The sequence below is a fragment of the Bufo bufo genome, chromosome 8 (genome assembly GCF_905171765.1).
Source record: "Bufo bufo chromosome 8, aBufBuf1.1, whole genome shotgun sequence".
NCBI lineage: Eukaryota > Metazoa > Chordata > Amphibia > Anura > Bufonidae > Bufo > Bufo bufo.
In genome coordinates this window covers 107,680,464-107,708,089 of record NC_053396.1, presented here as the reverse complement: position 1 = coordinate 107,708,089, position 27,626 = coordinate 107,680,464, and the positions used below count along the sequence as shown (strand labels likewise).

The 27,626-nt window shown below is 48.0% G+C and overlaps 1 protein-coding gene across 1 annotated transcript in view; it reads left to right on the top strand.

The window, feature by feature from the left end:
- The window catches only part of LOC120977729 (ankyrin repeat and SOCS box protein 12-like), a 147,713-nt gene extending 126,471 nt beyond the window's left edge, over positions 1-21,242 (top strand). Inside the window, exon 3 of the mRNA XM_040405804.1 lies at positions 21,106-21,242. Coding sequence (XP_040261738.1) covers positions 21,106-21,147 — 42 coding nt within the window. The 3' untranslated portion in view covers positions 21,148-21,242. The remainder of the gene's footprint in view (positions 1-21,105) is intronic.
- Positions 21,243-27,626: the final 6,384 nt, after the last annotated feature.

Genomic DNA, 27,626 nt, shown 5'->3' with positions numbered 1-27,626 from the left:
TACCATATCACTCAAGTTCCCTTTTATACTTTCTTGCTTTAGCTTTTTACGAATGTCTTTAATGTATAATTTCCATTTATCATACATTCTGGTGAACTTTTTTCCTTTCAGTGCTGCTTCTTGCTCCAAAGTTTCCAGCATCTTTGGGATCGGTTTTCTGGCACATGATGAACATCTTAGTTCATCTGTTTGGGCTATGGTAATACTAGGCTCAGACATTTTACTTTAAATGCAATACTGACAATCAATACGACTATTGGCAGGTCTAGCTGTATACACATATAAGCTATACTAGCAACCTAGGATAGGTCTTAGCTGGCCATCTACAGTGTCATTGAGCTTACCTTACATCCACTTACTGAATCTTAAAGGTATATTATCTTTCTGTTTCTGTAAACACAATACATAACTGTTATATGACATCCAGAACATTAAGTCACTGTACATTACTCTCTGTCTCTAATATATATATAAACATAGGAACTGTATTAAAATTACTGGCAAGTCTAGCTGTATAAACATGTAAGCCATATTAGCAACCTAGGACAGGTCTTAACTGGCCAGCTTCAGGGTGCTTCTAAGACCCAGAAAGTAGCACAGGCTTCAGGCATGTACGAGCTAGCTCCTCCATGGCAGGTGCAGGGATGTAGAAAGGAGGCAGCTGTGAGAACAGGACAGGAGGGGGCATGGCTTCCAATAACAAGCAAACTAGGCAGATCTGCTTAAGAAGATATATTAGTTAGGGTCTATTCACACGCCCACAACTGTTTTGCAGATCGCAAATTGCGGATTCGCAAAACACGGACACTGGTCATGTGATGTGCGTTCCACATTTTGCAGACCGCACATGGACGGCACTATAATAGAAATGCCTTGTCCGTGTCTGCAGAGAAGAATAGGACATGCGCTATTTTTTTGCGGGGCCGTGAAACGGAAGTGTGGATGCGGACAGCACACTGTGTGCTGTCCGCATCTTTTTCAGCCCCATTGAAAATAAATGGGTCTGCAAATGCGGACCCATTTTGCGGATGTGTAAATGGACCCTTGAAGGGCAGCCCAGTTGTTCAATGTGAATCTACTTTTGAAGGCTGAACTGGCCCCAAGCACATTAGAAGGGAAAGTAAGAAAGACAGTGTTACTGCATCCTTCATAGAAAAACATTCAAACAGTTTTTCTGTGTCCTGAAAGATGTGTATGGCTATACAACATCTGTAGCTATGGTTAGGAAGACGTTGTTTGGCTGGTAAAGAAAATGAACTACTGTCCTAGTTTGCAAACAGTCTGCAGGAATTGATGACCACAGTATTGAAAATGGAAGCTCTGGGTGCCACATCATTCAGAGGGGTCTGCAGACTTAGGTTGGAGAACCTGGCCACCAAGTATAAGCTGCTGAATTCAGAGAGCATGGGCTATGTAGTAATCTGCAAGTCACAGCACAGAGCCAGATCATAAGATGTATGCCAGCACAAGAGCCGGGGACAGCATGATCTCAGCACAAGCAACGGTTTATAGCACAGAGTCAAAGTCCACAAGTATAAAGGGCACCTGGTGTAATAGCTGTTTTATAAACTAAATTAAGTTGCATTACTGTGCCTTTGTGCGGTGAGCTGGACCGGGGTATGCACTCTGACGCCAAATTATGCAATGGTTAGGTCAGATGTAGGTGATAGTTTATAGCTTAGTTCGTGACGCCAATTGAAGTGTGCGCAGGGTACAGTCACAGGGGCCTTTAAGGTGTTGTAACTCACGTACCAGGTTAGGAATGCCAGAGTGGTGTAATGTCTCTGTATGGTAGTGGCAATAGTGTCAACAGTGTCTCCTACCTGGGTACGGCTGGACTCCTGGATCCTGGCTCACTTGCAATAAAATGAGTGTGGTGCTAGTAGAAGTAATAGAGGGATTTTCAGCAGTAATTGAGATCCAGACCTTAGGTAAAGTTACTGGTAGTAATTCTGATCCAAGCAAGGTACAGCAATAGTCTTTGGTTCCTGCTGGTATTGGCAATGTGTGGCACAAAATTATCTTCTGCTGTATCATGTGCCTGGAGCTTTTGCAGGAAAAGGACGTCTGCTTGTTAGCTCTAGCTTTCTTGGGGACTGAGTAGCTGAGGAGGAATTTGGCTTCTCCTGGGGTTTCTGGTCTCTACTCACAGTAATCTCCTCTTCCTGGAGGTCTGGAGTTTGTCTGCTTGCTTCTACCAGCTGAGGCTGAAGGACTCAGGCTGGGGATGATGATCAATGTCTCAGCCGAGACAAGATCCTGGCTTGGATCCCTATATCTGGGAGCTCCTACACGCACAGCCTTCCCCTAGCCGGGGTGGCTGGCACACTGACTTAACTTCCTTTCCTTCCCATGAGGCAGGACATGGGCCAGCCCACTTCTGCTCATAGAGGGGGAGCTGAACTGATATGAACTATTCCAGTTCAGAAACACTAAACTGTAGCAAAGTCCTTGCTGAACACATTGCTGCCACCTGCTGGTGAACATGAAAATTACAACAATATACATTTAACAAGGATTAGAATGCACAATTGTGAGGAAATTACATGAAATTGCACAAGATGACAATGTTAATGCCCTTAACCTCTTCAGGACACAGGGCGTACAGGTACGCCCTTATGTCCTGGTACTTAAGGACACAGGGCGTACCTGTACGCCCTGTGTATTTTCGATCACCGCCGCGCAGCAAATCATTGAGCAGGCACCTGGGGCAAATGCGCCGGGGGGTCCTGTGACCCCCCCATGTATCAATTCAGACCTGCGTTTTTTTGCGTTTCCGGGTTATTCGGGTCTCTGAAGACCCGATACCCCGGAACAGGATGGTGATAGTGGTGTGATTTTAGCACACCAATCACCATCCAGCGATCCTGAGTGGTGATGGTGACATCAACTCTCAGGATCGCGTCTGATTGGTCTGTGGGCGGGCCAGCGGGAGATTCAAAAGATGCAGGCGCTTCTCTCCTCCTCCATTTGTGTTCCGGAGCCGGAGGAGAGAGGAGCTGCCTGCACGTGTCGTCCATCGGTGCCAGCATCACCCCATCTGTGCCCCCCAGGACCCGATCTGTGCCCCAGCACCCCCCATCTGAACTTCAGGTACTTAGGGAAAGTATAGGGAAAGTTCGGGTTAGGCAGGGAAAAAAAAGGGAAAGATAGTTTGTAAAACTTTTATTGCATCACCCTAAGTTAGGGTGTCTGGGGTCCACAGCACAGCTGTGCGACCCTAGACCCCCCCAGGGCTCCCCCCCAACTTTTTTGGGGTGCAGGATTTATTTATTTTTTGTGTACGCTGACTGTGGCCGGCACTCTTAGCGTCTGGCCACTGTTAGCGCATCGCACACCCCACCGCTGATCAACTTCGGACAGTTGATCAGCGGTTTTGAATTTTTTTCCCCACATTTCTTGCCTTTTTTTTTTTTTCTGTTAGTTTTAGGGTGAGTTTGTGAACACCCGTGCCCCCACACACACGCACACCAAATAAAGTTTTACACACACGCACATACACACACAGGCACACACTCCCCTATGGCCCGCCGGACGTTCTCGGCCGAGTAGGCATACGCCCAGCTTGCCTCCGACTCCGAGAGTCCCAGTGAGGACGAGGATGACCCCACATTCCTGTTGTCATCCGCGTCCTCCTCATCATCTAGCGATGATGAGCCCCCAAGGCGGCGGAGACGCCGCCAGGTGGAGCAAGGGGACCGCCATTTTAGGGACCCTGTGGAGTACCCTGCCGGTGAACTAGTCTGGTGTAGCCCAGAGCGATATGAGCCCGTGATTCCTGATTTTGTAGGCCAATCAGGAATCCAGATTTCCACAGTGGGCTACACTGAATATGACTTTTTTTGTAATTTTTTCAGTGACCCACTGGTAAATCTGATGGTGGAGCAGACGAACCTGTACGCCCAACAGTTCGTTGCTCAACACCTGGGCTCCTTTTTGACATTACTGGAGTGGGAACGTCCTCTACCAGGCCCCACTTTACAGTACGGCCATGACACGCTCCCGGTTTGAGGCCATCCGGAAATGTCTGCATTATTCAGATAATGCAGCATGTCCACCCCAAGGTGATCCTGCCTATGACCGTCTGTATAAGATACGGCCGGTCATCGATCACTTTGGGGCCAAATTCATGGAGGCCTATGTACCTGGAAGGGAGGTCGCGGTTGAGGAGTCTCTCATTGCGTTCAAGGGGAGACTCATTTTCCGCCAGTATGTGCCCTCCAAGCGGGCGAGGTATGGCGTGAAGCTATACAAAATTTGTGAGAGTACCTCAGGGTACACTTATAAATTTCGTGTATACGAGGGGCGAGATTCCCGGATTCAACCCCCAGAATGTCCCCCCACTCTGGTTGTTACCGGGAAACTTGTGTGGGACCTTATGTACCCACTGCTGGATAAGGGTTACCACCTTTACGTGGATAACTTTTCTACCAGTATCCCCTTGTTCCAGTCCCTTTCCGCCAGATCCACGTCCGCTTGTGGGACCGTGCGGAAAAATCAACGCGGCCTCCCTGCCCACCCCCTCCAGGTACCTATCCCCAGGGGTGAGACCCGTGCCCTTACCACTGGAAACCTGTTGCTGGTCAGGTATAAGGACAAGAGGGATGTCCTTATGCTGTCCACAATTCATGGTAACGGCATCACCCCTGTCCCTGTGCGAGGTACCGCGGCAACGGTCCTCAAGCCCGATTGTATCGTCGACTACAATCGGCATATGGGAGGAGTTGATCTCTCGGATCAAGTCCTCAAGCCATATAACGCCATGCGCAAAACCCGGGCATGGTACAAAAAAGTTGCGGTCTACTTGGTACAGGTTGCCTTGTACAACTCTTTTGTGCTGTCCCGGATCGCTGGCAACACAGGGACATTCCTCCAGTTCTATGAGGCAGTCCTCAAGGCCCTGATCTTTTCGGACCGGGAAAGAGCAGGCCAGAGTACCTCGGGAACTGTAGGCGCCTGGATCGTCCCTGGCCAACACTTTCCAGGTGTGGTCCCCTATACTGGAAAGAAGGGACGAACCCCAAAAAAGTGTAGAGTGTGTCGCAGGAGGGGGATACGGAAGGACACCACTACTCAGTGCGACACATGCCCCGATCATCCGGGCCTCTGCATTGACGGTTGCTTCAGGGAGTATCACACTTCCATGGAGTACTAAATTTATATCCCAATTTAGCACTGACATCGGATAAAAAAAACTGGTTCTCAGACTTGAGACACCCAAAATAACTAAAATAATTTATTAAAAGTAGACTTATTAGGTATCGCCGCGTCCGTAAGAATCTCCTCTATAAAAATACCCCATGACCCAACCCCCCAGATAAACACGGTCAAAAAAAAAAAAAAAAAGGTGCAAAAAAAGATTTATTTTGTCACCTTACATAACAAAAAGTTTAATAGAAAGCGATCAAAAAGTCATATAGCCCCCAAAATAGTGCCAATAACCAAAACCGTCCGCTCATCCGGCAAAAAATGAGCCCCCACAAAAGATAATTGGATAAAAAAAAAAATTACACTTAGACTTTAGAGATACAAAAAAAATTAGACTTATTAGGTATCGCCGCGTCCGTAAGAATATCCTCTATAAAAATATCCCATGACCTAACCCCCCAGATTAACACGGTTAAAAAAAAAAAAAAGTGCCAAAACCGCTATTTTTGGCACTTTTCCATTTCAATACGTTTTTCTGGTAACAAAACAAGGGTTAACAACCAAACAAAAGTTTATATTTATTACCCTGATACTTCAGTTTACAGAAACGCCACATTTGTGGTCGTAAACTCCTGTATCAGTAAAAGGGAGGCCGCAAAAGGAAAGGACCGACATGGTTTCTGGAAGGCCGATTTTGATGGCCTTTTTTATTGACACCATGTCCCTTTTGAAGCCCCCCTGATGCCCCCCTAGAGTAAAAACTCTCTAAAAGTGACCCAATCTAAGAAACTACACCCCTCAAGCCATTATACCACTCTGGCATTCCTAATCTGGGACGTGCGTTATAACACCTAGGAAGGGCCCTGGGGTAGTACCTTGCGCACACTGCAATTGGCGTCACAACAAATACTGAACTTTAAATACCCGTACCTGCCCACTGCATAGGTGGCGTCAGCGTACCTGTTCCTGATCAATGCAGCTCCGCTTCGTCAGGCAACAGCAAAACGCTGCAGGCAGCGTTATGGTGTCCGCCTGCAGAGAGTAATGGTGACTGAACGGAGGCAAACTGATGCATTCTGAGCGGATCATTTTCCATTCCGAATGCATTAGGGCAAAACTGATCAATTTTGGACCGCTTGTGAGAGCCCTGAATGGATCTCACAAACGGAAAGCCAAAAAGCTAGTGTGAAAGTAGCCTTAATCAATTGTTCTGGACACTTTATAAACAGACCAGAGTATTAGTGAATGGGTCCGCGATCCGCATGCAGCTGCCCCACGGTGGGGTCCGCACACGTTCGTGGGCATGCGCCTTAAGGGTCCATTCACACGTCCGTTGTTTCTTTCCTGATCTGTTCCGTTTTTTGCGGAACAGATCTGGACCAGATCTGGACCCATTCATTTTCAATGGGTCCTGAAAAAAAATCAGACATTGAGCTGTCTGATTTTTTTCAGGACCCATTGACAATGAATGGGTCCAGATCTGGTCCAGATCTGTTCCGCAAAAAACGGAACAGATCAAGAAAGAAACAACGGACGTGTGAATGGACCCTTTACCTGTTACTGAAAGGTATATTGTGCAGTGTGAACCGTGAGAGACTACGTATCAGAGAGAGGGAGACTACCCTCACACAGGTATGTGGCTGAAGACAGGGTTAATCCAGGATTGTTTGCTGAATTTGACTTTCTGCTGTTCTAAGCTTTATTCATTGTTTACTGCAATATCCTCTCTTATCCGTGTGCTCATGTTCTACACTTTGCACTTTTATTACTGCACTTTTGCTTCTGCCCAGCCTATTAGTTTGTGTCTGTCACGTGGCTGTGATGTCACCTAAGGTCCTTTGAGCTATAAGAATCAGACAGTGCAGGATAAACACTCAGGAAATAACTCAGAGGATTGTTGGAAGGAATGAAGGAGACTGCTTTCATCTGACGAGCACACAGACTTGTAATCTGTAGTATTTTGTATCCTACTTATATAATATTTGGTCATATACATTCTGCCGCCATATAAAGAGCCATCATGTTAAGGTTTCTCAGGTCTAGAAAGAATAAGAAGAGGGAGCTGCGTCTAAAAGTTCAGGAAGTCATAGAAGCAAATAAGCCAAAAAAACTCTGTAGGTTATTGTCTGAGAGAATAGCTCAGAAACATATCAGGAGAACTGGTGGGCTTGTGCTACACAGATGTCTGTTTCGTGCTATAAATTTTAGTAATTTTGAGTGTATTGAAGAATTGTTAAAAGCTGGAGTCAAACCATGTTATGAGCGTAGGCGTAACCCTGTAATTCACACAATTTTTAAAGAGCAGGTCAGCGTCCTCAGGCTGCTGTTGGAATATGGAGCAAATCCTGATGTTGACTTCGACCTGACTAAACCTTTATACTATGCAGCAAGTTTTGCAGATCTGACTTGTTTTCGAATGTTACTACTTTTTGGCGCTGACCCAGATTACAACTGTTCACACCCTGAATTCTTAAGCAGTGCTCCAGATGTTTCGTCAATATTAGGGATGTGTCTTGCCAACAACTATGAGGTCCAATTTGTAAAACTGCTCATTCAGTTTGGGGCTAATATGTACTTACCTGATATACAGAGAACCCGGATCCAAGTTGATAATGATGTAGCAAAACTTCTGGACAGAGAAATAGGTAAAGACATCTTCTTCTTCTGAGCACTAAATATGTGAAATCCTGTATTAATTTCCTATAAATATCACCTTGATCTATTCATAATAAAAAATTTATAATCTTAATACATACACAATAAAACCGTTTAGGGTGCTTTTAATTAGGTTGCCACAATATGGATTATTGCTTATTTCTATGATTACGTAACTTACCTTTAGCTCATTTTTATTTCTTTGGACTAGTTATGATTTTTATCCAGCATTTAAAGATTGTATTACTGTCTGGTAGTGTCAACCTGCAATCTCATCCTCATGTGTAATATGGTTTTATCTTCTACAGTTCATCCAAGATCCCTGATGTCTCAGTGTCGTATCACTATAAGAAGGCTAATGAAACAAGTGGGGAAACTTGGCCTCATTGATCAACTAGAAGTCCCTGATGTACTACTGAGATACTTACAGTACCACGATGAGCTGGATTACAAAGAGAAGCTGCCACGATATTATCAAGTAAGATTGTAAGAAACAGTCATGTAATGTCTCTAAGTTTCATTATCCTGGTAAACTGTGTTAAAATTTAATGCAAAATGCCTGCAGTATTCGTTTGGTCAGTAGATGGCAGCATAGGACCAATTTGCATTAGAGTTTACCATAGAGAAAGTGTATTACTGTGATACTGGTTCTTTAAGGCAGCAGCTAAGTGTTGAAGGGACACGCCCCTTATGATGTCAACCTGCCTCAGTGTGAGCAGGAAGAATGAGGAAGAGAAACTTGAACTGCAGGTGCCGCCATATTGGCAAGATAGAAAACAAGTTCTGTGTTGTGTAAGACGCGTGTGGAGATACTAAAGGACTTGTGTGGCCAAGCTGTGTGAACTTCGGTCTAGAGACGGATGGAGTACAAAGAAACCGTGCATTTAGTGAAGCCAAGTTAAAAAGGACTGTGTGCAGCAACTAACCTGTGGAGCCGACATTGGGCTGGACATTGGACTGAGTGGATTGCCCCAAACAGTAAAGAGACTCACAGTGCTGTCGAGGTACCGGACAGTAACTGTAAAATTCTGGATTATATTCAACTGGTTTTCTGGCCTGCTGAGGAGGACTTCTTTGTTGCGGATCCTGCGTTGGTTCAAGGAAAAGGACGACATCGGGCCCCACCGTGCACTTCCACAAACTGTAAGCGGTCCACTTGGACCACTGGGATAAGGGGGGTGCGCACCCGCTTGAAAGTTAGGGTCAGTTAGGGACAGTTTCTGGGACTATTATTTCTTAGTGTCCGCACTGCGAATACGGACACAGCAAAGGTGAAAATTGTTGCAGTGTTTAACTTGTATTGTTTATACTGTTTTGAATATTTTGCTTGTCCTTACCTCTGTAACTTCACTGTTAACCTGCTTTTATTAATTTATAGTAAATGCAATTTTCTTAATCTTGACTTTTGCGTACGCACTCTTTTCTGGTGGCGGAGTCAAATCACCTGCCTTGCTCTCGGTTCACAAATTGGCGTAGTTCGGCAGGATCCGCCTACCAGAATGGACGGCGACGCACCCGTTAGGAGGGATGGCGCTGGAGGAAGAATGCCAGCAGGGGCTGTAATGAGTCAGTTAGCAAAGTTTGATGGCAATAATATGTCTGTGAGTGTGTGGGCAGAGCAGATACGAATGGTACAGCGCATGTACCAGACCGCACCAGAAGCACTAGTAGAGCTAGCCATATTGACTTTACAAGGAGATGCTAAGACTACAGTGATATTGCGGCCATTTGAACAAAGACAGACATTTGAGCAAGTTGTCCAGATTCTAGAAACTATTTATGGAGAAACCGCATTGCTGGGGTCCCTGCAGGCACAGTTCTTCCAGAGGGTACAAAGAGAATGAAAGTATCCCTCAGTATGCAAATGTCCTACAAGAACTGCTCCGAGATATTCAAGGGAAGGAAAGAGGGGGCTCACCAGCCTTCTGTAACCCTGATCGGACACTCCGTGACCAGTTTATTCTGGGGATCCATGATGGCAGTTTGACTGTTGCTATGCAGGACTTTATACGACGGGAGACTGATGCTAAATTTCATGACGTACAGGTAGAGGCCATTTCACGTGCCAATAGTATGGTTCAGAAGCCTCAGACCGCAGTTGGAGTTACATTGTCGCAGGGGGCTAGCTCTGGCCCAGAAACAGTGGAAAAAGGGACAGTAAGGCCTCATGCACACGACCGTATTTTTTTGCGGTCCGCAAAAACGGGTTCCGTTTTTCCGTGATCCATGACCGTTTTTTCGTCCGTGGGTCTTCCTTGATTTTTGGAGGATCCACGAACATGAAAAAAAAGTCGTTTTGGTGTCCACCTGGCCGTACGGAGCCAAATGGATCCGTCCTGAATTACAATGCAAGTCAATGGGGACGGATCCGTTTGACGTTGACACAATATGGTGCAATTTCAAACGGATCCGTCCCCCATTGACTTTCAATGTAAAGTCAGGAGTTAATATACCATCGGATCGGAGTTTTCTCCAATCCGATGGTATATTTTAACTTGAAGCGTCCCCATCACCATGGGAACGCCTCTACGTTAGAATATACTGTCGGATATGAGTTACATCTGAAACTCAAATCCGACAGTATATTCTAACACAGAGGCGTTCCCATGGTGATGGGGACGCTTCAGGTTAGAATACACTAAAAGAACTGTGTACATGACTGCCCCCTGCTGCCTGGTAGGTGCTGCCAGGCAGCAGGGGGCAGCCCCCCCTGTAGTTAACACATTGGTTGCCAGTGCAGCCGGCCCCCCCCTCCCCTGTAGTTAACTCATTGGTGGCCAGTGGGCCCCCCCCTCCCCTGTAGTTAACTCATTGGTGGCCAGTGGGCCCCCCCTCCCTCCCCTGTAGTTAACTCGTTGGTGGCCAGTGGGCCCCCCCCTCCCTCCCCTGTAGTTAACTCGTTGGTGGCCAGTGGGCCCTCCCTCCCCCTCCTAATTAAAATCTCCCCCCCATCATTGATGGCAGCGGAGAGTACCGATCGGAGTCCCAGTTTAATCGCTGGGGCTCCGATCGGTAACCATGGCAACCAGGACGCTACTGCAGTCCCGGTTGCCATGGTTACTTAGCAATTTGTAGAATTTGTAGAAGCATTATACTTACCTGCGAGCTCCGATGTCTGCGTCCGGCTGGGAGCTCCTCCTACTTCTCCTACTGGTAAGTGACACATTGCTACAGGGGAGGGAGGGGGGGCCCACTGGCCACCAACGAGTTAACTACAGGGGAGGGAGGGGGGCCGGCCGCACTGGCCACCAATGAGTTAACTACAGGGGGGCTGCCCCCTGCTGCCTGGCAGGGGGCAGTCATGTACACAGTTCTTTTAGTATATTCTAACCTGAAGCGTCCCCATCACCATGGGAACGCCTCTGTGTTAGAATATACTGTCGGTTCTGATGCCAATCTTGTGTGCATCCGTGTTTTTTCACGGACCCATTGACTTGAATGGGTCCGTGAACCATTGTCCGTCCAAAAAATAGGACAGGTCATATTTTTTTGACGGACAGGATACACGGATCACCGTCTTGGCTGCAAAACGGTGCATTTTCCGATTTTTCCACAGACCCATTGAAAGTCAATGGGTCCGTGAAAAAAAACGGAAAACGGCACAACGGCGACGGATGCACACAACGGTCGTGTGCATGAGGCCTTAAAGAGATACTTACAGTAATGCAGAAATTGCAAGAGCAAATGGAACACCTACAAACCAATTGTAATGAGAATTCTATGAGAATTGCAGGCCTCCAGAAAACTAGAGATGAAGGGGTGGGCCGTTCACACCAAGAAGGTCAGAATCACCCACAACCCCGCTGGAGGGATGAGGATAGGACCTACCAAAGGGGTCCCAATAAACAACTCTCAGGAGAGACCGATGGGGCTTACCGAAGGGGCCCAAACCGATGGCCAGAGCGACGGGAAATACGCTGCTGGGAGTGTGGACGCGTGGGCCACGTTGCTGCTAGATGTCCAGAGCAGCGACAAGCTTATGAGAGACCGCCGTTAAACTGAAATCCCCTGCTGCAGTACGGCGGGCAGTAGGGGAAACTGAGAAGGAGACTATGAGGGGAGAATGCCCTGAAGAGGACCTGATCGCTGCAAGTCCCATCATACAGATGAAATTGGAAGGTATTCCGGTTACCGGGATGATTGACACGGGTTCCCAAGTAACGACCCTGAGTAGAGACTGCTACGAACGGTACTTTCAGCAACATGTGAAATTTGATCCCCATACATTCGTACGAGTGGTCGCAGCTAATCAGTTACCAGTACCGGTGGTGGGAGTGGCCTGGATGAATGTCAGATTATGTGGCCAAGATCTAGGCAAGAAAGGCATTGTGGTGGTACAGGAGTCACATGAAGTAAAGGTTCCTGTCATCTTGGGGATGAATGTGTTAAAAGAATTGGATCAGATTCTCTTTGAAAAGAAAGGTCACGGTTATTGGAGAGAAACCACTAGCCATCGGCCTACTCAAACGGCCTTCCAGCGGCTGGTCCGAACATGTGGCTTACAGAAAAGTTCAGATGCACAGTGTCCTCTTGCTCGAATTTCGGTCCCTCTGCATACAAAAGTTACGTTGCCACCCAGATGGGAGATGATAGTGTCCATGCCTGTAGGCACCTGTAGGAAACTAGAGGGCATAGCTGTGTTGATAGAACCACTGCCGACAGCCGGAAGAAGTGTTGATCCACTAGTAGCCCGTTCCTTGGCAGTAGTCCGCAATGGGAGAGTACCCCTCCGATGTGTGAACACCCAGGATCAGAGTGTAGACCTAGCCCCAGGAAGGCTGCTGGCTAACCTCTATGTGACTCCGGAGGAAGTGATGAAAGCGACCCCGATGCAGTTGAGGCCGGCTGAACGAGGTGAATGGACCGTATCCGTGTCTATGGGGGAAGGCGAGTACCCCACCCCTAAATGGAATGGCGGTGCAATTCGAGAACAGATGAAGATAGAGACTTCTTCGTGTTCTCTGGAACAGATCCGGAAGGTAGATGAACTGTTATGGGAAAAACGCACAACCTTTGCACGTCATGCTGAATATTTTGGATGTACAACAGGGATCTACCATGAGATTCCCACAGGAGACACCCCTCCAATCAGAGAGCGCTACCGACAAATTCCTCCACAGATGTATTAGGAAGTGAAAGAACTGTTGACCAAGATGCTTCAGAGTGGGATCATTCAAGAAAGCCAAAGTCCCTGGGCAGCTCCAGTAGTACTAGTAAGGAAGAAAGATGGGTCCATTCGGTTTTGCGTAGACTATCGAAAGTTGAATACCTGCACAGTACAAGATTCCTACCCCTTACCTCGGATTGAGGAGTCCCTTTCGGCACTAGGAAGAGCCCGGTACTTCTCCTCGCTAGACCTGGCTAGTGGGTATTGGCAGGTGCCAATGGCTGAGAAAGGTAAGGAAAAGACAGCCTTTATCTTGCCCATGGGACTATACGAATTTAACCGGATGCCCTTTGGGTTGACAAATGCACCTGGAACGTTTCAACGATTGATGGAGAAATGTCTTGGTGACTTCAACTTTGAGTTCACTCTCATCTACTTGGACGACATTATAGTGTACTCTGCAACCTTTGAGGACCATCTCCACCAGTTTGGACAAGTATTTCAACGATTGCAGGAACATGGGCTCAAACTGAAACCCAGTAAATGTCGGTTGTTCCAATCTGAAATTGATTACTTGGGTCATTGTGTATCAGGAGAAGGGGTAAGGCCGTCAAGGGACAAGATAGCGGCTGTTCAAGATTGGCCGACACCGACTACCCTGCGAGAGGTGAGGGCGTTCCTGGGAGTAGCCGGCTACTATCGACGGTTTATTAAGGACTTTGCTAGGGTAGCAGCACCACTTAATGCTCTCCTGCGAGGCACCTCGGGGGTCCGAAGAACCGGTCCGTGAAATGGGGCCCTGAACAAGAACACGCCTTCCAGGCATTGAAGGATGCTCTTACAATGGCCCCAATCTTGGCGTATGCTGATTACCACTTGCCCTTCCAGCTATATACAGATACAAGCCTGTATGGTCTCGGAGCGGTGGTCTCTCAGTTCCAGGATGGCCAAGAGCGTGTCATAGCGTATGCCAGCCGATCCTTGCAAGATTCTGAAAGAAACCCTGACAATTATAGTTAATTTAAGTTAGAACTGTTGGCACTGGTATGGGCCATGACTGAGAAATTCTCTGAGTATTTGACCGGAGCTGAAGTCTTAGTACTGACTGACAACAACCCATTAGCTCACCTGGAAAATGCCAAGCTCGGGGCTTTGGAGCAGAGGTGGATAGCCCGAATGTCTAAGTTCAATTACTAGGTTTTGGCGCCTAGTACGTGTTTCCTCTTCCTTTTAATGTGTGCGAAGGGTTCCCCTTTCCTCTTTCTCTCCGCACCGCCTCTAAGTTCAATTACCGCATTAAGTATCGGTCCAAGACAGAGAACCAAAATGCTGATGGACTTTCTAGGGTAACTACCCAGGCCCCCAGCGGAGACGTGGATCATGAGTTAGAGCATGTGGAGGCGCCTGACTTCAGCAGATTTTCACAAGCCTTGGTCATTGCTATGCAGTGTGCGGTGGAAGGGACCGAAACGGCTCCTTTCTTTGGCCCCTCACGACAGGAATGGGTGAAAATACATCAGGCCCATGAGGGGTTGGCGAAAATGATCAAGTGTGATGAGAAAGGCAAGAAGCCCTGTAAAGCGGAAAGAGAACGACTGACACGTGAAATGCTATCAGTCCTGAGTCAGTGGGAAAAGTTAGAGATGAAAAATGGAGTGCTATGACGAAAGGTATATCTACCTTCTGAAATTGACATTCGTTACCAAATCGTAGTGCCTAGTGAACTGGCTCAATCAGTGGCTCTTGAGGCTCATAATAAGAATGGACATTTTGGTCATGAGAAGACCTTTCGTTGGCTACAGCGACTGATTTACTGCCCAGGCCTCCGTCAAATGGTCGAAGAAGTATGTCATAGATGTCGAACTTGTGAGATCCATAAGGCGATAGAACAAAGAGCTCTCCTGCAAACCATAGTGACCCAGGAACCTTTTGAGATCGTCATGATAGACTACCTAATGGTGGGCCCATCCAACAGTGGGCACCAGTACTGCCTCGTAATGGTGGCACCGCTTCACCAAATTTGCGGTGGTGACCGCCACCAAGGACCAGACCGCTGAGTCGGCAGCTCGAGCCCTATGCAAAGATTTCATCCTAGTGTACGGGTTTCCACAACGCATCCACTCTGACCAAGGGGCTTGCTTTGAGGGACATGTAATGAAAGAGGTTCAACGTATCTACGGGATAAAGAAGTTGAACACGACTCCATACCATCCCCAAGGAAACGGAGCCTGCGAACAATTCAATAGAACTCTGCTACAGATGGTTCGGGCTTTGGAGGAGGACAGTGCCCTCAGTTTTTGTCTGAGATGGTGTGGGCCTATAATAATCAGGTCCATTCTACAACAGGGTATTCTCCTTATACTCTCCTCTTTGGATGGTCTAGGCGAAGTGTCGGAGAGTTACAGTTAAATGATGTAGATGGGTTCCCTCCAAGAGATCCAGCCTCCTGGGTGCGGGCACACCGGCAGAGACTTGAGACAGTTCATCGGTTGGTGCGGCAGCGTCTGCAAGAAAATTCTCATCCTGATAAGACCCCGGTGCAGAGGGCAGAGGGCACTATTTAAGGCAGCAGCTAAGTGTTGAAGGGACACGCCCCTTATGATGTCAGCCTGCCTCAGTGTGAGCAGGAAGAATGAGGAAGAGAGACTTGAACTGCAGCTGCCGCCATATTGGCAAGATAGAAAACAAGTTCTGTGTTGTGTAAGACATGTGTGGAGATACTAAAGGACTTCCCTGTGTGGCCAAGCTGTGTGAACTTTGGTCTAGAGACGGATGGAGTACAAAGAAACCGTGCATTTAGTAAAGACAAGGGTAAAAGGACTGTGTGCAGCAACTAACCTGTCGAGCCGACATTCGGCTGAGTGGATTGCCCCAAACAGTAAAGAGACTCACAGTGCTGTTGAGGTACCGGACAGTAACTGTAAAATTCTGGATTATATTCAACTGGTTTTACGGCCTGCTGAGGAGGACTTCTTTGTTGCGGATCCTGCGTTGGTTCAAGGAAAAGGACGTCATTGGGCCCCACCGTGCTCTTCCACAAACTGTAAGCGGTCCACTTGGACCACTGGGAAAGGGGGGTGCGTACCCGCTTGAAAGTTAGGGTCAGTTAGGGACAGTTTCTGAGACTATTAATTCTTAGTGTCCGCTCTGCGAATACAGACACAGCAAAGGTGAAAATTGTTGCAGTGTTTAACTTGTATTGTTTATACTGTTTTGAATATTTTGCTTGTCTTTACCTATGTAACTTCACTGTTAACCTGCTTTTATTAATTTATAGTAAATGCAATTTTCTTAATCTTGACTTTTGCGTACGCACTCTTTTCTGGTGCGAGAGTCAAATCACCTGCCTTGCTCTCGGTTCACAAGATATCCGGTAGTTATCAAAGTGGAAATCCAGTTTTAGGGACATTTAGGGTCTGGGTATTTATAGATGTTCTCTTAATACAGTGACTGTCACACCCTGCTATTGATTAATCCTTTCATGACCGGGCCCAAAAAAGGCCTAAATGTCCAGTCAACTTTTAGTGATTTTGTGCATGTGGTGGTTTAGTGACCCTAGCTTTTTTATTTGTTTGACTACCAAAATAATGTTTGCAATTTTTTTTTTACTTTACACTTTTTATTTATTTGTCTCTTTAATTATTATTATTTTTACTTATATTTTAATTTATTTTTGGCACATAATATGTCCCTCCAGTAGGTTATTAAAAGACCTCTGGAGGACACAGACATCCACAGGAGCCCCAGTTACAGGGGAAAACACAAGGGGCATTACACATAGGCAGAGCTGATCAGGGTCTGCTTAGACCCTGCAGCTCTGCTCCTGTCCCTGCCTCATATGACCGCATGGACTAACAAAGGAAGCGGCTCTGCCTCTTCCTGCTCTCACCCCTGCGCTCATGCAGCGCTGTCCTACCAGCACAAGAGGTGTGTCTCACAGCTGGGACCCAACCTGCTCCTGCTAGATTGCAAGATGACAGAGACTTTTAGAGCATAGCTTCAGGATAGTCCATAAATGTCTGCTAGGTGGGAGTCCCACATTTTGAACCACATGGAAGAATAAAGGTGCCCTAATGCGCAATCTGCCAGGTCAGTTAGCCCCTGTAAGACAGAGGTTGATTAGGACAAAGCTATTGTGGATATGACAAATGTTATTAGTTAAAAAAAAAAACACTTTAACCCCTTCCCGACTGCCCACTGGGTATATACGTCCTATCTGCACATGCCCTGTGCAGATAGCACATATATAAATGTTCAGGTATCGCTTTATTCCCAGCGCTGATCAGTGAAAGTATTTTTCTAACTAATAACTTTGTCATATCCACAGACATCCCAACCTGCAAAAACTCATTTCAGGGAGGTGCACTTCTCATTTCAGGGAGGTTTTCTTTTTTTTTCTTTCACAAACTTTTTATTACATTTTCCAGACATATGCAATATCTGCACACTTTGCTCTATGGTGTGGAGGACTGGGCTCATTACCCTGCCCCAAATTATCATATTTATGTATATGATTAAAGGGATTCTGTCACCACCTATAAGCCCTGTGAGCTAAACATATGCTCATGTCCAGGGTAGCATTCTGATTTCTAAGGTGGTCTTATAAAAGCTATTTGTGGCTTTATTCTGCGGAAAAACAGGTTTTACTAACCTGTCAATCATTGAATTAAGGTGCCCAAGCAGGGGGAGGTCTGTGGATGCATGGTGCCCGGCCGCACACATCGCCGTTCATGCCCAGCACCGCCTTCTACTCCTCATTGCCGCCTCTCAGTGCCATCTTAAGAGCATTATAGGCCCCCGGGCAATACAGTGCACTGGGGCCCTGTCTACACAATCACGCACTAGAATAAAAATGCAAATTATCAATAAGGCGATATTTATTGGGCATTTCCTCTTGTGGATTTTCCCCAGCAGTAGGATCAGGTAATGATACCATTGGTATTTCTGCTGGAATTGGAGTGCATGTAGATGTGGATGCTACATCTGGAGGAGCAGAACTACTGGCTGACGTTGCACCTGGATTGAGCCAAGATGTTAGTTTTGGAAGTTTGCACATTTTCTCTTTCTCCTCTGCAGCCTTTTTCCTCTTCTGTGCTCCACTCAAAACATTACGTTTCATTTCTGCACTAAAGGTTATTTTCACCAACACGTAATAAACTTTATTTTTCCTCACCTTTTTTACACTTCCTCGAACGAGTGGCAACTCTAAGATTGCTATATAAGGGGGACACATAAGATATTACAGTCAAAACTTGAGGGGCACTAATAACTTAAAGTGGATGTAAACCCAAACATTTTTTTTTTTTGTGATGTCACAATGTAGAGTACCCAGGCAGTACACACGCCACTCCAACATTAATACCCACCAGCACCAGCAGTACCCACACCAGCATTACCCACCAGCACCAGAGTGTGTGTACATTTATATATATATCTATATTTATTTCGTTTTTTTAGTTGTATGATTAAAGTGGATGTAAACCCCCAAGTATGCAGTATAGCACCCTATAGTATACAGCACCACACAGTATGCAGTATAGCACCCTATAGTATACAGCACCACACAGTATGCAGTATAGCACCCTATAGTATACAGCACCACACAGTATGCAGTATAGCACCCTATAGTATACAGCACCACACAGTATGCAGTATAGCACCCTATAGTATACAGCACCACACAGTATGCAGTATAGCACCCTATAGTATACAGCACCACACAGTATGCAGTATAGCACCCTATAGTATACAGCACCACACAGTATGCAGTATAGCACCCTATAGTATACAGCACCACACAGTATGCAGTATAGCACCCTATAGTATACAGCACCACACAGTATGCAGTATAGCACCCTATAGTATACAGCACCACACAGTATGCAGTTTAGCACCCCACACTATACAGTACCCCACAGTATATAGTAGAGCAGTATAGACCCCCACACTATACAGCACCTCACTGTATACAGCACCCCAAACTATACACGATACAGCCCCCCACACTATACAGTACAGCACTCTACACTATACCGTACCCACAGTATACAGCCCCCCACACTATACAGTACAGCAGTATAGCACTCCCCCCACTATACAGCCCCCCCCACACTATACAGGCCCCCCACACTATACAGGCCCCCCACACTATACAGCCCACCACACAGTATACAGGCCACCCCCCCCCCACACACAGTATACAGCCCACCACACAATATACAGCCCATTACACAATATATAGCCCACCACACAATATACAGCCCACCACACAGTATACAGGCCCCCACACAGTATACAGCCCCCCACACAGTACACAGCACCCCACTATACAGTAGTTTACAGTATATTAAAATAACAACCCCATGTCACCTTTTTCTGATGTAATCTTTACACAGAAAAGCTCCACAGTTAACTTCTGCAACACTCCTGATAGGACCTGTGATGACTTCATAGCCATGTGACCAGTAATTGCTAGGTTACTGGTCACATGGTAATGATGTCATTAAGGTCCTAGATCAAAACTCATTAAGGTCCTAGAATTAAGATCATTAACACAGTACGATCATGATGCCTGTGTAGCCGACAGCCTGACACCCGGGGCAGTAGCTAGCAGGGCTCAAGAGGCAGCTGCCTTGGGCCCCCCCAGGAGCAACTGGGCCCAGGGCAGCTGCCCCTTTTGCCCCTTGGTAAAGACGGCCCTGGCGGCAACGCTGCTAAATGACGGTTGGGAAGTTGGCTGGTGGGTTCACTGGGCAGGCGGGCCCCCAGGCAAGTGGGGCCCCCGGGCAACTGCCCAGCGTGCCCATTCGAAAAGACGGCCCTGCCGCCTCTCCCTCCCTCCCCCTCCTCCCGCTTTGAGATCCCGCACGTGCGCACAGGCTCAGCCTGATGCGCCGTTGCGGACTGCTGGCATCGGCTTCTTCTTGCACTGTGCGCACGCGCCGAGAAGGGGTCACTGCTACAGGTTGCCGGAAAGGTTTACTGCGAGTAAACTAGAGATGGGAAGTTCAGATCTTTCACATGAACCGATTCATGAATCGAATCTTCGGTTCATTTGCTGAGATGACAAGAAGCAAGTGAACCGAAGCTTAGGTTGCGCAATGCGCATGCGCGGATGCTTCTATTCACTTGCTGACTCGCTGAGTCGGCTCTTGGTCTGAGTCAGTAAGTTTATTCTTTAAAACCCTGTGTGTAATTATCTACCCCACTGTAGGAAAAAAACAAGCATCGGGGGGGGGGGGGGGGAATTTAACACTGGGGTAAATAATAGAATTAAAATGGAGGGTTAAATGTGTAAATGTATTTAAAAAAAATACATCTCTCTCAATAGTTATATAGCTACTGAATGAGACAGAAGAAGGGATTCCTTTAACATATATATCTCCTTGAGAAGCCAATTTGACCCTAAAGGGTTAATTCAACCTGTAATCTAAACTCTGTGTCCTGTCACTTCTCTTATCTCTCTGCTCTGCTATCTGACTGAGATAAACCTTTCCGGGAGATATTGTCTCACATGCGGGTGTCAGGGAGCCGCTATCTAATAGCGGGAGACTCCCTGAACCTCCGGGAAACTTGAGATCCCTGTATCCACATATGTCCATAGCTTTATTCTAATCAACCTCTGTCTGACAGGGGCTAGCTGACCTGGCAGATTGGGCATTAGGGCACCTTTATTCTTCCATGTGGTCCCAGATGTGGGACCCCCACCTAGCAGACATCTATGGAGTATCCTGTAGCTATGCTCTAAATGTCTCTGGCTTCCTTTGATATGTTAACTACTGTGATCATGAACTCTATGCAGTGTATTGAATTATGGTAGGACAGCACCATACATTTGCCATTAATTTTCATAAAAAATTGCATATACCATGGTTGTATAATTGTTCATTGTTTTTGCCTACATTTGTATTTAAAGGCATTTCAGTGCTCTTGAGGCCAATTTATATCAGCCAAATTTATGCTGCAAGGGCGCTCTTATGGTATGCATTTGTATAATTATAGCGTATAGGCATGGAGTTAGAAATGTTAGAAGTAATAAAAGCATAGATTTTCTGTAATAGAAGATAACATGCTTCTCACTCCACATCAGTCTATATATCTGATAGTATTAGTTGTAGCATTTCCCACTTGTTTTACTTTTTGTTCCTCTTCCAATTATCATCACTAAATAAATGTCTGCTTTTGCTTCTCTACAGGTATTCCATTGTCGGGATCTCTGTCTTATATCAAACCAATGAGATCAGGAAATGTCCAGTAACTGCCCAGAGTGATCATTCTGGAAGGAGGGGAATATGAAGATGATTTTGTTACCAAAGAATCGATAACCTACTGTGATAACGTCTAATATTGCAAAGACATCTAGCTAAGGAACATCAAAGAATGATATTTAGGGTTATTAGCGCCCTAGTCTAATCATAGTCATTATCATACGAGGACTATATGGATAATATCTATGATTATGAGTTCTCATGCCAGTTACTATAGTGGTCTCTTGCCCAGAAGAACATGATGACATGATGTTTCTGCACTAATCCAATTAACCCTTTGGGATCCAATACTACTGTTATAAGGAATTGCGCAAATCAAAATGACATAATATGTCGCTATTATCACAATTACCACCTTTACAAGCCAGAAGTGTTTAACATTCCACTGTTGCCTTCTTCTCCGGTCCATCCACAGATACAGGACACTTCACATCACCTTGTGTCTGCTGAATCATGCACTGTACACACCGGCTTGTCTTCTGCTGACAGATTCTCGGGCCAAAAGCTGAGCATTTCAATTGCCCAAACCCTGCAAATCAAATTTTTATTCTGCAATCCTGCCTTTGATGTTTACACCAAATTTACAAATTTTTTATTTTATTTTTCTAATAAAAAAAAAACTAAAAACTTTTTGTCACCATATTTCTGACACCCATAACTTTTTTTTTCTTTACCATCCATGCAGGTGTGTGAGAGCCCGTTTTGTTCAGGGTTTGCTGTAGGGTTTTATTGATATCATTTTAAAAATGTTCTTTATTTTATTTTTTGTGGGGAGGTGACAACAAAAGCAATTCTGGCGTTGTTTTTTTTCCTAATGCATTTACTGTGTGGGATAAATAACTTGATGGTGAACGTGTTAATATCAGTTATGTACATTTTTATTGCTTTTTATCTTTACGGTGATAAATGTGAAAAAGTTTTTACATTTTTTATACAACTGATTTTTACTTTTTTTGGTCTCCTTAGGAGACGAGCCTGGAATCATTAGATTGCATGTACTATTCACAGCAACACTTCTACTTTGCTATGAATAGCGATTTTACTGGGACTATTATACTTAACTGCTATGACAACTGATTGTTACCTTGTGATTTTGCCATGGTGAGCCAATCGAAGGACTGTGGGAGCCTCCTCCCTCTGTCTAACCACTCAGATGCCAAGGTTGCTATTGACTGTGGCATCTGAGGGTAAAAAGCCAATACTAGGCTAGGGCGACCGCAAGTTACAGAAATTCATGCAACAAAAAATATGTGCGACTTGTCTGCAACTTGCTGCCAAATGACTGTTTCAGGCTACTGTCACACTTGCGGTAGCAGGGTCCGGCAGGCTGATCTGTGCTAACGCTAGCCCACTGTGCCGCCGGAAGACCACTCCGGCCCCATTCACTAAAATGAGGGCGGGCCGGAGATCCAGCCGCAGCACAGCAAACATGCCGTGAAGCGGCCGGACAAAAACTACAGCATGCTGCAGCCGGACCTCCGGCTGCCCCCATGATAGTGAATGGGGCTGGAGCAAACTTCCGGCAGCACGGTGGGCTAGCGGATCCTCTGGGGAAACAGCCTGCCGGACCCTGCTACCACAAGTGTGAAAGTAGCCCTAGAATTGTGATTGGGCTGCAAGAACGTGTGCATCGTGTGTTGCATGCGACTTACATTAAAGTTGATTTTTTTTTAATTACTGTGACACCAATGGCAGCCATTAGGCAGAATGTCTGTCAAGCGACTTACTTGTCATGCGATCTCTGATCCCGACTGGAGCAGGAGGGGGTTAGCTGCATAGCAAAGCCTGTTCTGCTGTGTATGGAGCGGACATATCTACCTTTCTTGCATAGTGGTGACATACAGTTATGTCAAGTTCTGCAAGGGGTTGTTATTGCATTATTCCCATATGTAAAGTCAATAATACTGACAATATAGCAATGTCCGGACTGAGGGGGGGCGGAGCCCCCTTTAGGGGAGGCCCCATGATGGGGGTTTGGTTTAGTGAGCTGGGGGAAGGAGTGGTCGGGCTAGGGGAGAAGGAGGGGGCTATGGCAGGGAGAAAGGTTAGGATAGGTTAGGTTGAGTGAGGGGGTGGAGTTAAGGGGTTAAATAGGCAGGGAAGAGGAAGGCAGGGGGCCATTTTGGGAAAGAGGAAAAGCTGAGTGTTAGCTTACCGGAGAGATGCAGCAACTGGAAGCCATGATCGGTGAATTGCGGGCAGCGGCGGAGGTGAGGGGCCCAGTGTGGGCTCAAGAGCAGATTCAGCTGCTGCTGAGGGGGCCGGGTGAGGTGTCCGTTCTGCCCCACTCAACTGTTTTACGGCCGCGGCGGGCCAGGCCACCGGCGCGCCTTTCTCCATCGGCTTCCCCCCCTCGGGCTCAGCGCCGTATTAGGAGCCCCTCGCGGGACCCTCCACGTCAGGTGCCGCCGACACCAGCTTCCTCCAGGCCCAGACGTGGGAGGAATCCTCAATGTAGACGGAGCCTAGTGGGTGGCCGGACATTTACTCCTGCAAGCGGCGACGGCGTGGGAGCGGGACCGAGTACTGCGGGCGCCTCTGTAACTCCGGGCACAGAGGCGGCCCCTCGGTGTGGGAGGTCAGGCGTACAGCGCGGGGCTGCTGCAGGTGGATCCATCGGTGGCAGCAGGCCCCAGGAGGCAAGCAGCGCGAGAGGCTCCGCCCCCAGGAGCAGTTCGGAAGCGACCGTTAACCCCGGGGTCCCTGGTCTGTGTGGGGCCAGGGGACAGGAGTCGGCCGATCCCAGGAGATGTCTCCGGGCTGTGGAGGGATCCTGCTGCACCGCGCGTTCCTGCCTTGCCAGGAGGCAAGGTGAACATGAGGGTTCCAGCTTCATGGTCTATCCTGGAAAGGACGTCCCTGGTCCCAGCGGGTCCAGGGGACAGAGGGACGGCGACGGCGTGACGCAGAGGAGAGATCTTCAGGAGTCCGGACTTGCGGCTGATGGGAACACAGCGCCCAGGCAGCCAGGTGAGATTGCATGGGGACCACTTGCGCAGGTAGTGCAGGGTGTGGGGGCTGGGGTGGGGGGTGTCTCCCAGTTAGAGTTGAGTAAGGGCCTGGGGCAATTGTTGGGGGGTTTGGCAGGGTTGGTTGCTAGTTGGGGGTTGAGTGGGGGGACGCCGTTACAGGGCACGGTTTGGCTGCGAGTGCAGGGTCATCGGGGGAGCAGCAGCGGGGGTTGACGTGTGTGGGGGTGTCAGTGCAGACGCAGGCGGGAGCGGAGGGGGAGGAGGATTCTGTTTGGGTGGATGATAAGGTGAAAGGGGAGGTTTATGTTTGCTTTGAGGGCCCGTTGGGGGCGCATTTGAAGTCGGAGGTGAGGGAGAGGATTTGGAAGGGGGAATATGTGGAGATATTTTCCCTGCTTCCTTTGGAGCGCTTCAATTTGGATAGGGTGCGAAGGGAGGATGGTAAGCGGGAGGAGGAGGAGAAGCGCCGTTATAGGTTAATACCGAGGACGTTCACAAACTGGTTGCAGGCGTTCGCGATATTGGCGAGTGTGATTGGGGAGAAGACGCCAGAGGCTTGTTCGGAGTTGTTTTGTTATTTGGACGCAATCGGTGAAGCGTATCGGGTGTATGGGGGAGTGGCGTGGTTGCGTTACGATGAACAGTTCCGGCAGCGGAAGGCGGTTTTCCCTGAGATGCGGTGGGACCATAAGGATATTGCCTTGTGGCTGAAGGTTACGGCCCCAGTGCGTTCGGGGAAGCCCTTTCGTGGGGAAGGTAGTAGTGGGGGGACGGGCAATACAGCGGTTGCCTCAGCGAGGGGACTGTGTTTTGCCTTCAATGAAGGCAACTGTAGGTTCGGGGCTAAATGTAAATTTAAGCACGAATGCTCAGGCTGTGGAGGGAATCATGGGGCAGCGAGGTGTTTTAAGGGAGGCAAGCAGAGAGGGGGGGATGGTTTTGGAAAAGGGGGTGACGCCGGTTCGGCTGGAAAGGATGCAACCGTACTTAGATAGGTACCCCAATAGGGAGGCGGCGGGTTTGTTAGTTTTGGGTTTTGCGGAAGGGTTTCGAATTCCGTTCGTGCCGGGGGAGGCGGTGTTGCTCAGGAAGAATTTGCGGTCTGCTAGGGAGCATCCGGAGGTGGTGGGGGAGAAGTTGGGGAAGGAGGTGATGCTTGGGCGGAATGCGGGTCCGTTTTTAGAGCCACCTGTTTGCAATTTGCGGGTGTCACCGTTGGGGGTTGTACCAAAGAAGGAGGCGAATAAGTTTCGCCTGATCCATCATCTGTCGTTCCCGAGGGGCTCCTCGGTCAATGATGGTATTGACCCGGCGGTTTGTTCTGTTGTTCCACGCGGCGGTGAGTTGGGTGAGGCGTTTTGGGGCGGGGGCATTAAAGGCAAAGACGGATATTGAGGCGGCGTTTAGGTTGTTGCCGGTTCATCCGGAGTATCAGCATTTGTTGGGATGTTTTTGGGCTGGGGGGTTCTTTGTGGATCGTTGTTTACCCATGGGGTGTTCGCTGTCGTGCGCCTACTTCGAAACTTTCAGCTCGTTTTTGGAGTGGGCGGTTGTGGACTCGTCAGGTTGTGAATCGCTGATTCATTACCTGGACGATTTTTTGTGTATTGGTCCCCCGGGGTCGCCGGTTTGCGCGTTGTTGTTGGCGACGTTGAGCTCGATTTTTGAGAAGTTTGGGGTCCCGCTGGCGGAGGGCAAGACGGTGGGGCCGGTAACGGAATTGAGTTTCCTTGGCATAGTGATTGATGCGGTGAGGATTGAGTGTCGGTTGCCGGGTGATAAGCTGGAAGATCTGAAAGGTTTGGTGGCTAGGGCGATTCGGGCGAAAAAGTTGCAGTTGAGGGAGCTTCAGTCACTGTTGGGGAAGCTTAATTTCGCTTGCCGGATAATGCCCATGGGCGAGTGTTCTGTAGGCGATTGGCGCAGGCGACCGGGGGGGTGGTGGCTCCGCATCATTATATTCGGTTAGGGAGGGAGCTGCGGGCGGACTTACAGGTTTGGAGTTCTTTTCTGGACCAGTACAACGGTCGCTCGCTGTTTATGGGGGGAGTTGTTGAGGCTTTTGATTTTGAGTTATTCACTGATGCGGCGGGGGGTTCAGGTTTTGGGGTGTTTTGTGGAGGTCATTGGTGCGCTGGGGTGTGGCCAGCTGTTTGGGTGGAACGGGGCTGGGTGGGGAATTTAGCTTTGTTGGAGTTGTTCCCTATTGTGCTGGCGGTTGCGTTGTGGGGAGAGCGGTTCCGGGACAGAAAGGTTCATTTTCACTGCGACAATATGGGGGTAGTTCAAGCGATAAATGGGCTGTCGGCATCGTCGCCATTGGTGGTGCGGCTGCTGCAGCGGTTAGTGTTGGAGTGCTTGTCGCTTAATGCTTGGGTTGTAGCGGTACATGTGCCAGGGGTAGACAATTGTATTGCTAAAGCCCTTTCTCGTTCGCAGTGGAATCGTTTTCGGCAGTTGGCACCGGAGGCGGATACGGTTGGATTGGAGTGTCCGGCTTGCCTGTGGGAGCTGTTGGAGGAGCATTGATGGGGCTTATTCGGGCATCATTGGCTCCGGGTACGTGGGATACGTATATGAGGGCTTGGAGGGCCTGGGAGGACTGGTGTGCCGTTTTGGGAGAGGGGATGGAGGAGCCGGAGTTGGCGTTGTTAATGTTTTTGGGTCATGGTAGGGAGCAGGGTTGGTCGGTTAGCAAGGTTAACAGTTACATGGCTGAGTTGGCTTTTGGTTTTAAGGCTCGGCGGATGGTGGATATTACGAAGTCCTTTTTGGTGGTGCAGGCATTAAAAGGATGGAGGAGGATGGGTGCTGGGGTGGATGGGAGGAGGCCAGTCTCATTTGGGTTGTTGCTTAAGTTGGGGGGGCAGTTGCGGACGGTTTGTAGGTCGGAGGGGGAAACGCGGTTGTTTCGGTTGGCTTTCTCGCTGGCGTTTTTTGGGGCAATGCGTGTGGGGGAGTTGGTTTGTCCGTCGGTGAGTCGGGTAGGGGGACTTTTGAGGAGGGATGTTGAGTTGTTTGAGGATAGGGTGGAGTTTGTTATACGGCGGTCGAAGACGGATACGTTGGGTAGAGGGAAGAAGGTGGTGCTTTTCCGGGTGGAGGGTTGTGATATGTGCCCGGTTCAATGTTTGCGGGATTATGGGATAGGTGGAGGGGACGGGTCCCCGTTGTTGGTTCATGCGGATGGCACCTTTTTGTCTTGCTTCCAGTTTTCTCCTTTTTTTTAAGGTGTTTGAGCCGGGTGGGGGTGGATAAGGTGGGGTATTCTAGCCACTCCTTTAGGATTGGGGCAGCGACAGAAGCGGCTAGATGGGGTCTTGGTGAGGATGTTATTAAGAGGATTGGCCGTTGGGAGTCGGCGAGGTTTAAGTCTTATGTTTGTTTGGATCGCCTATAGAGAAACGGGGGGTGGTTGGTGTTAGGGTTTGTTGTGTTGGTGCAAAGCTGCGGTATTGTTCTTTTGTTTCTCTCGTT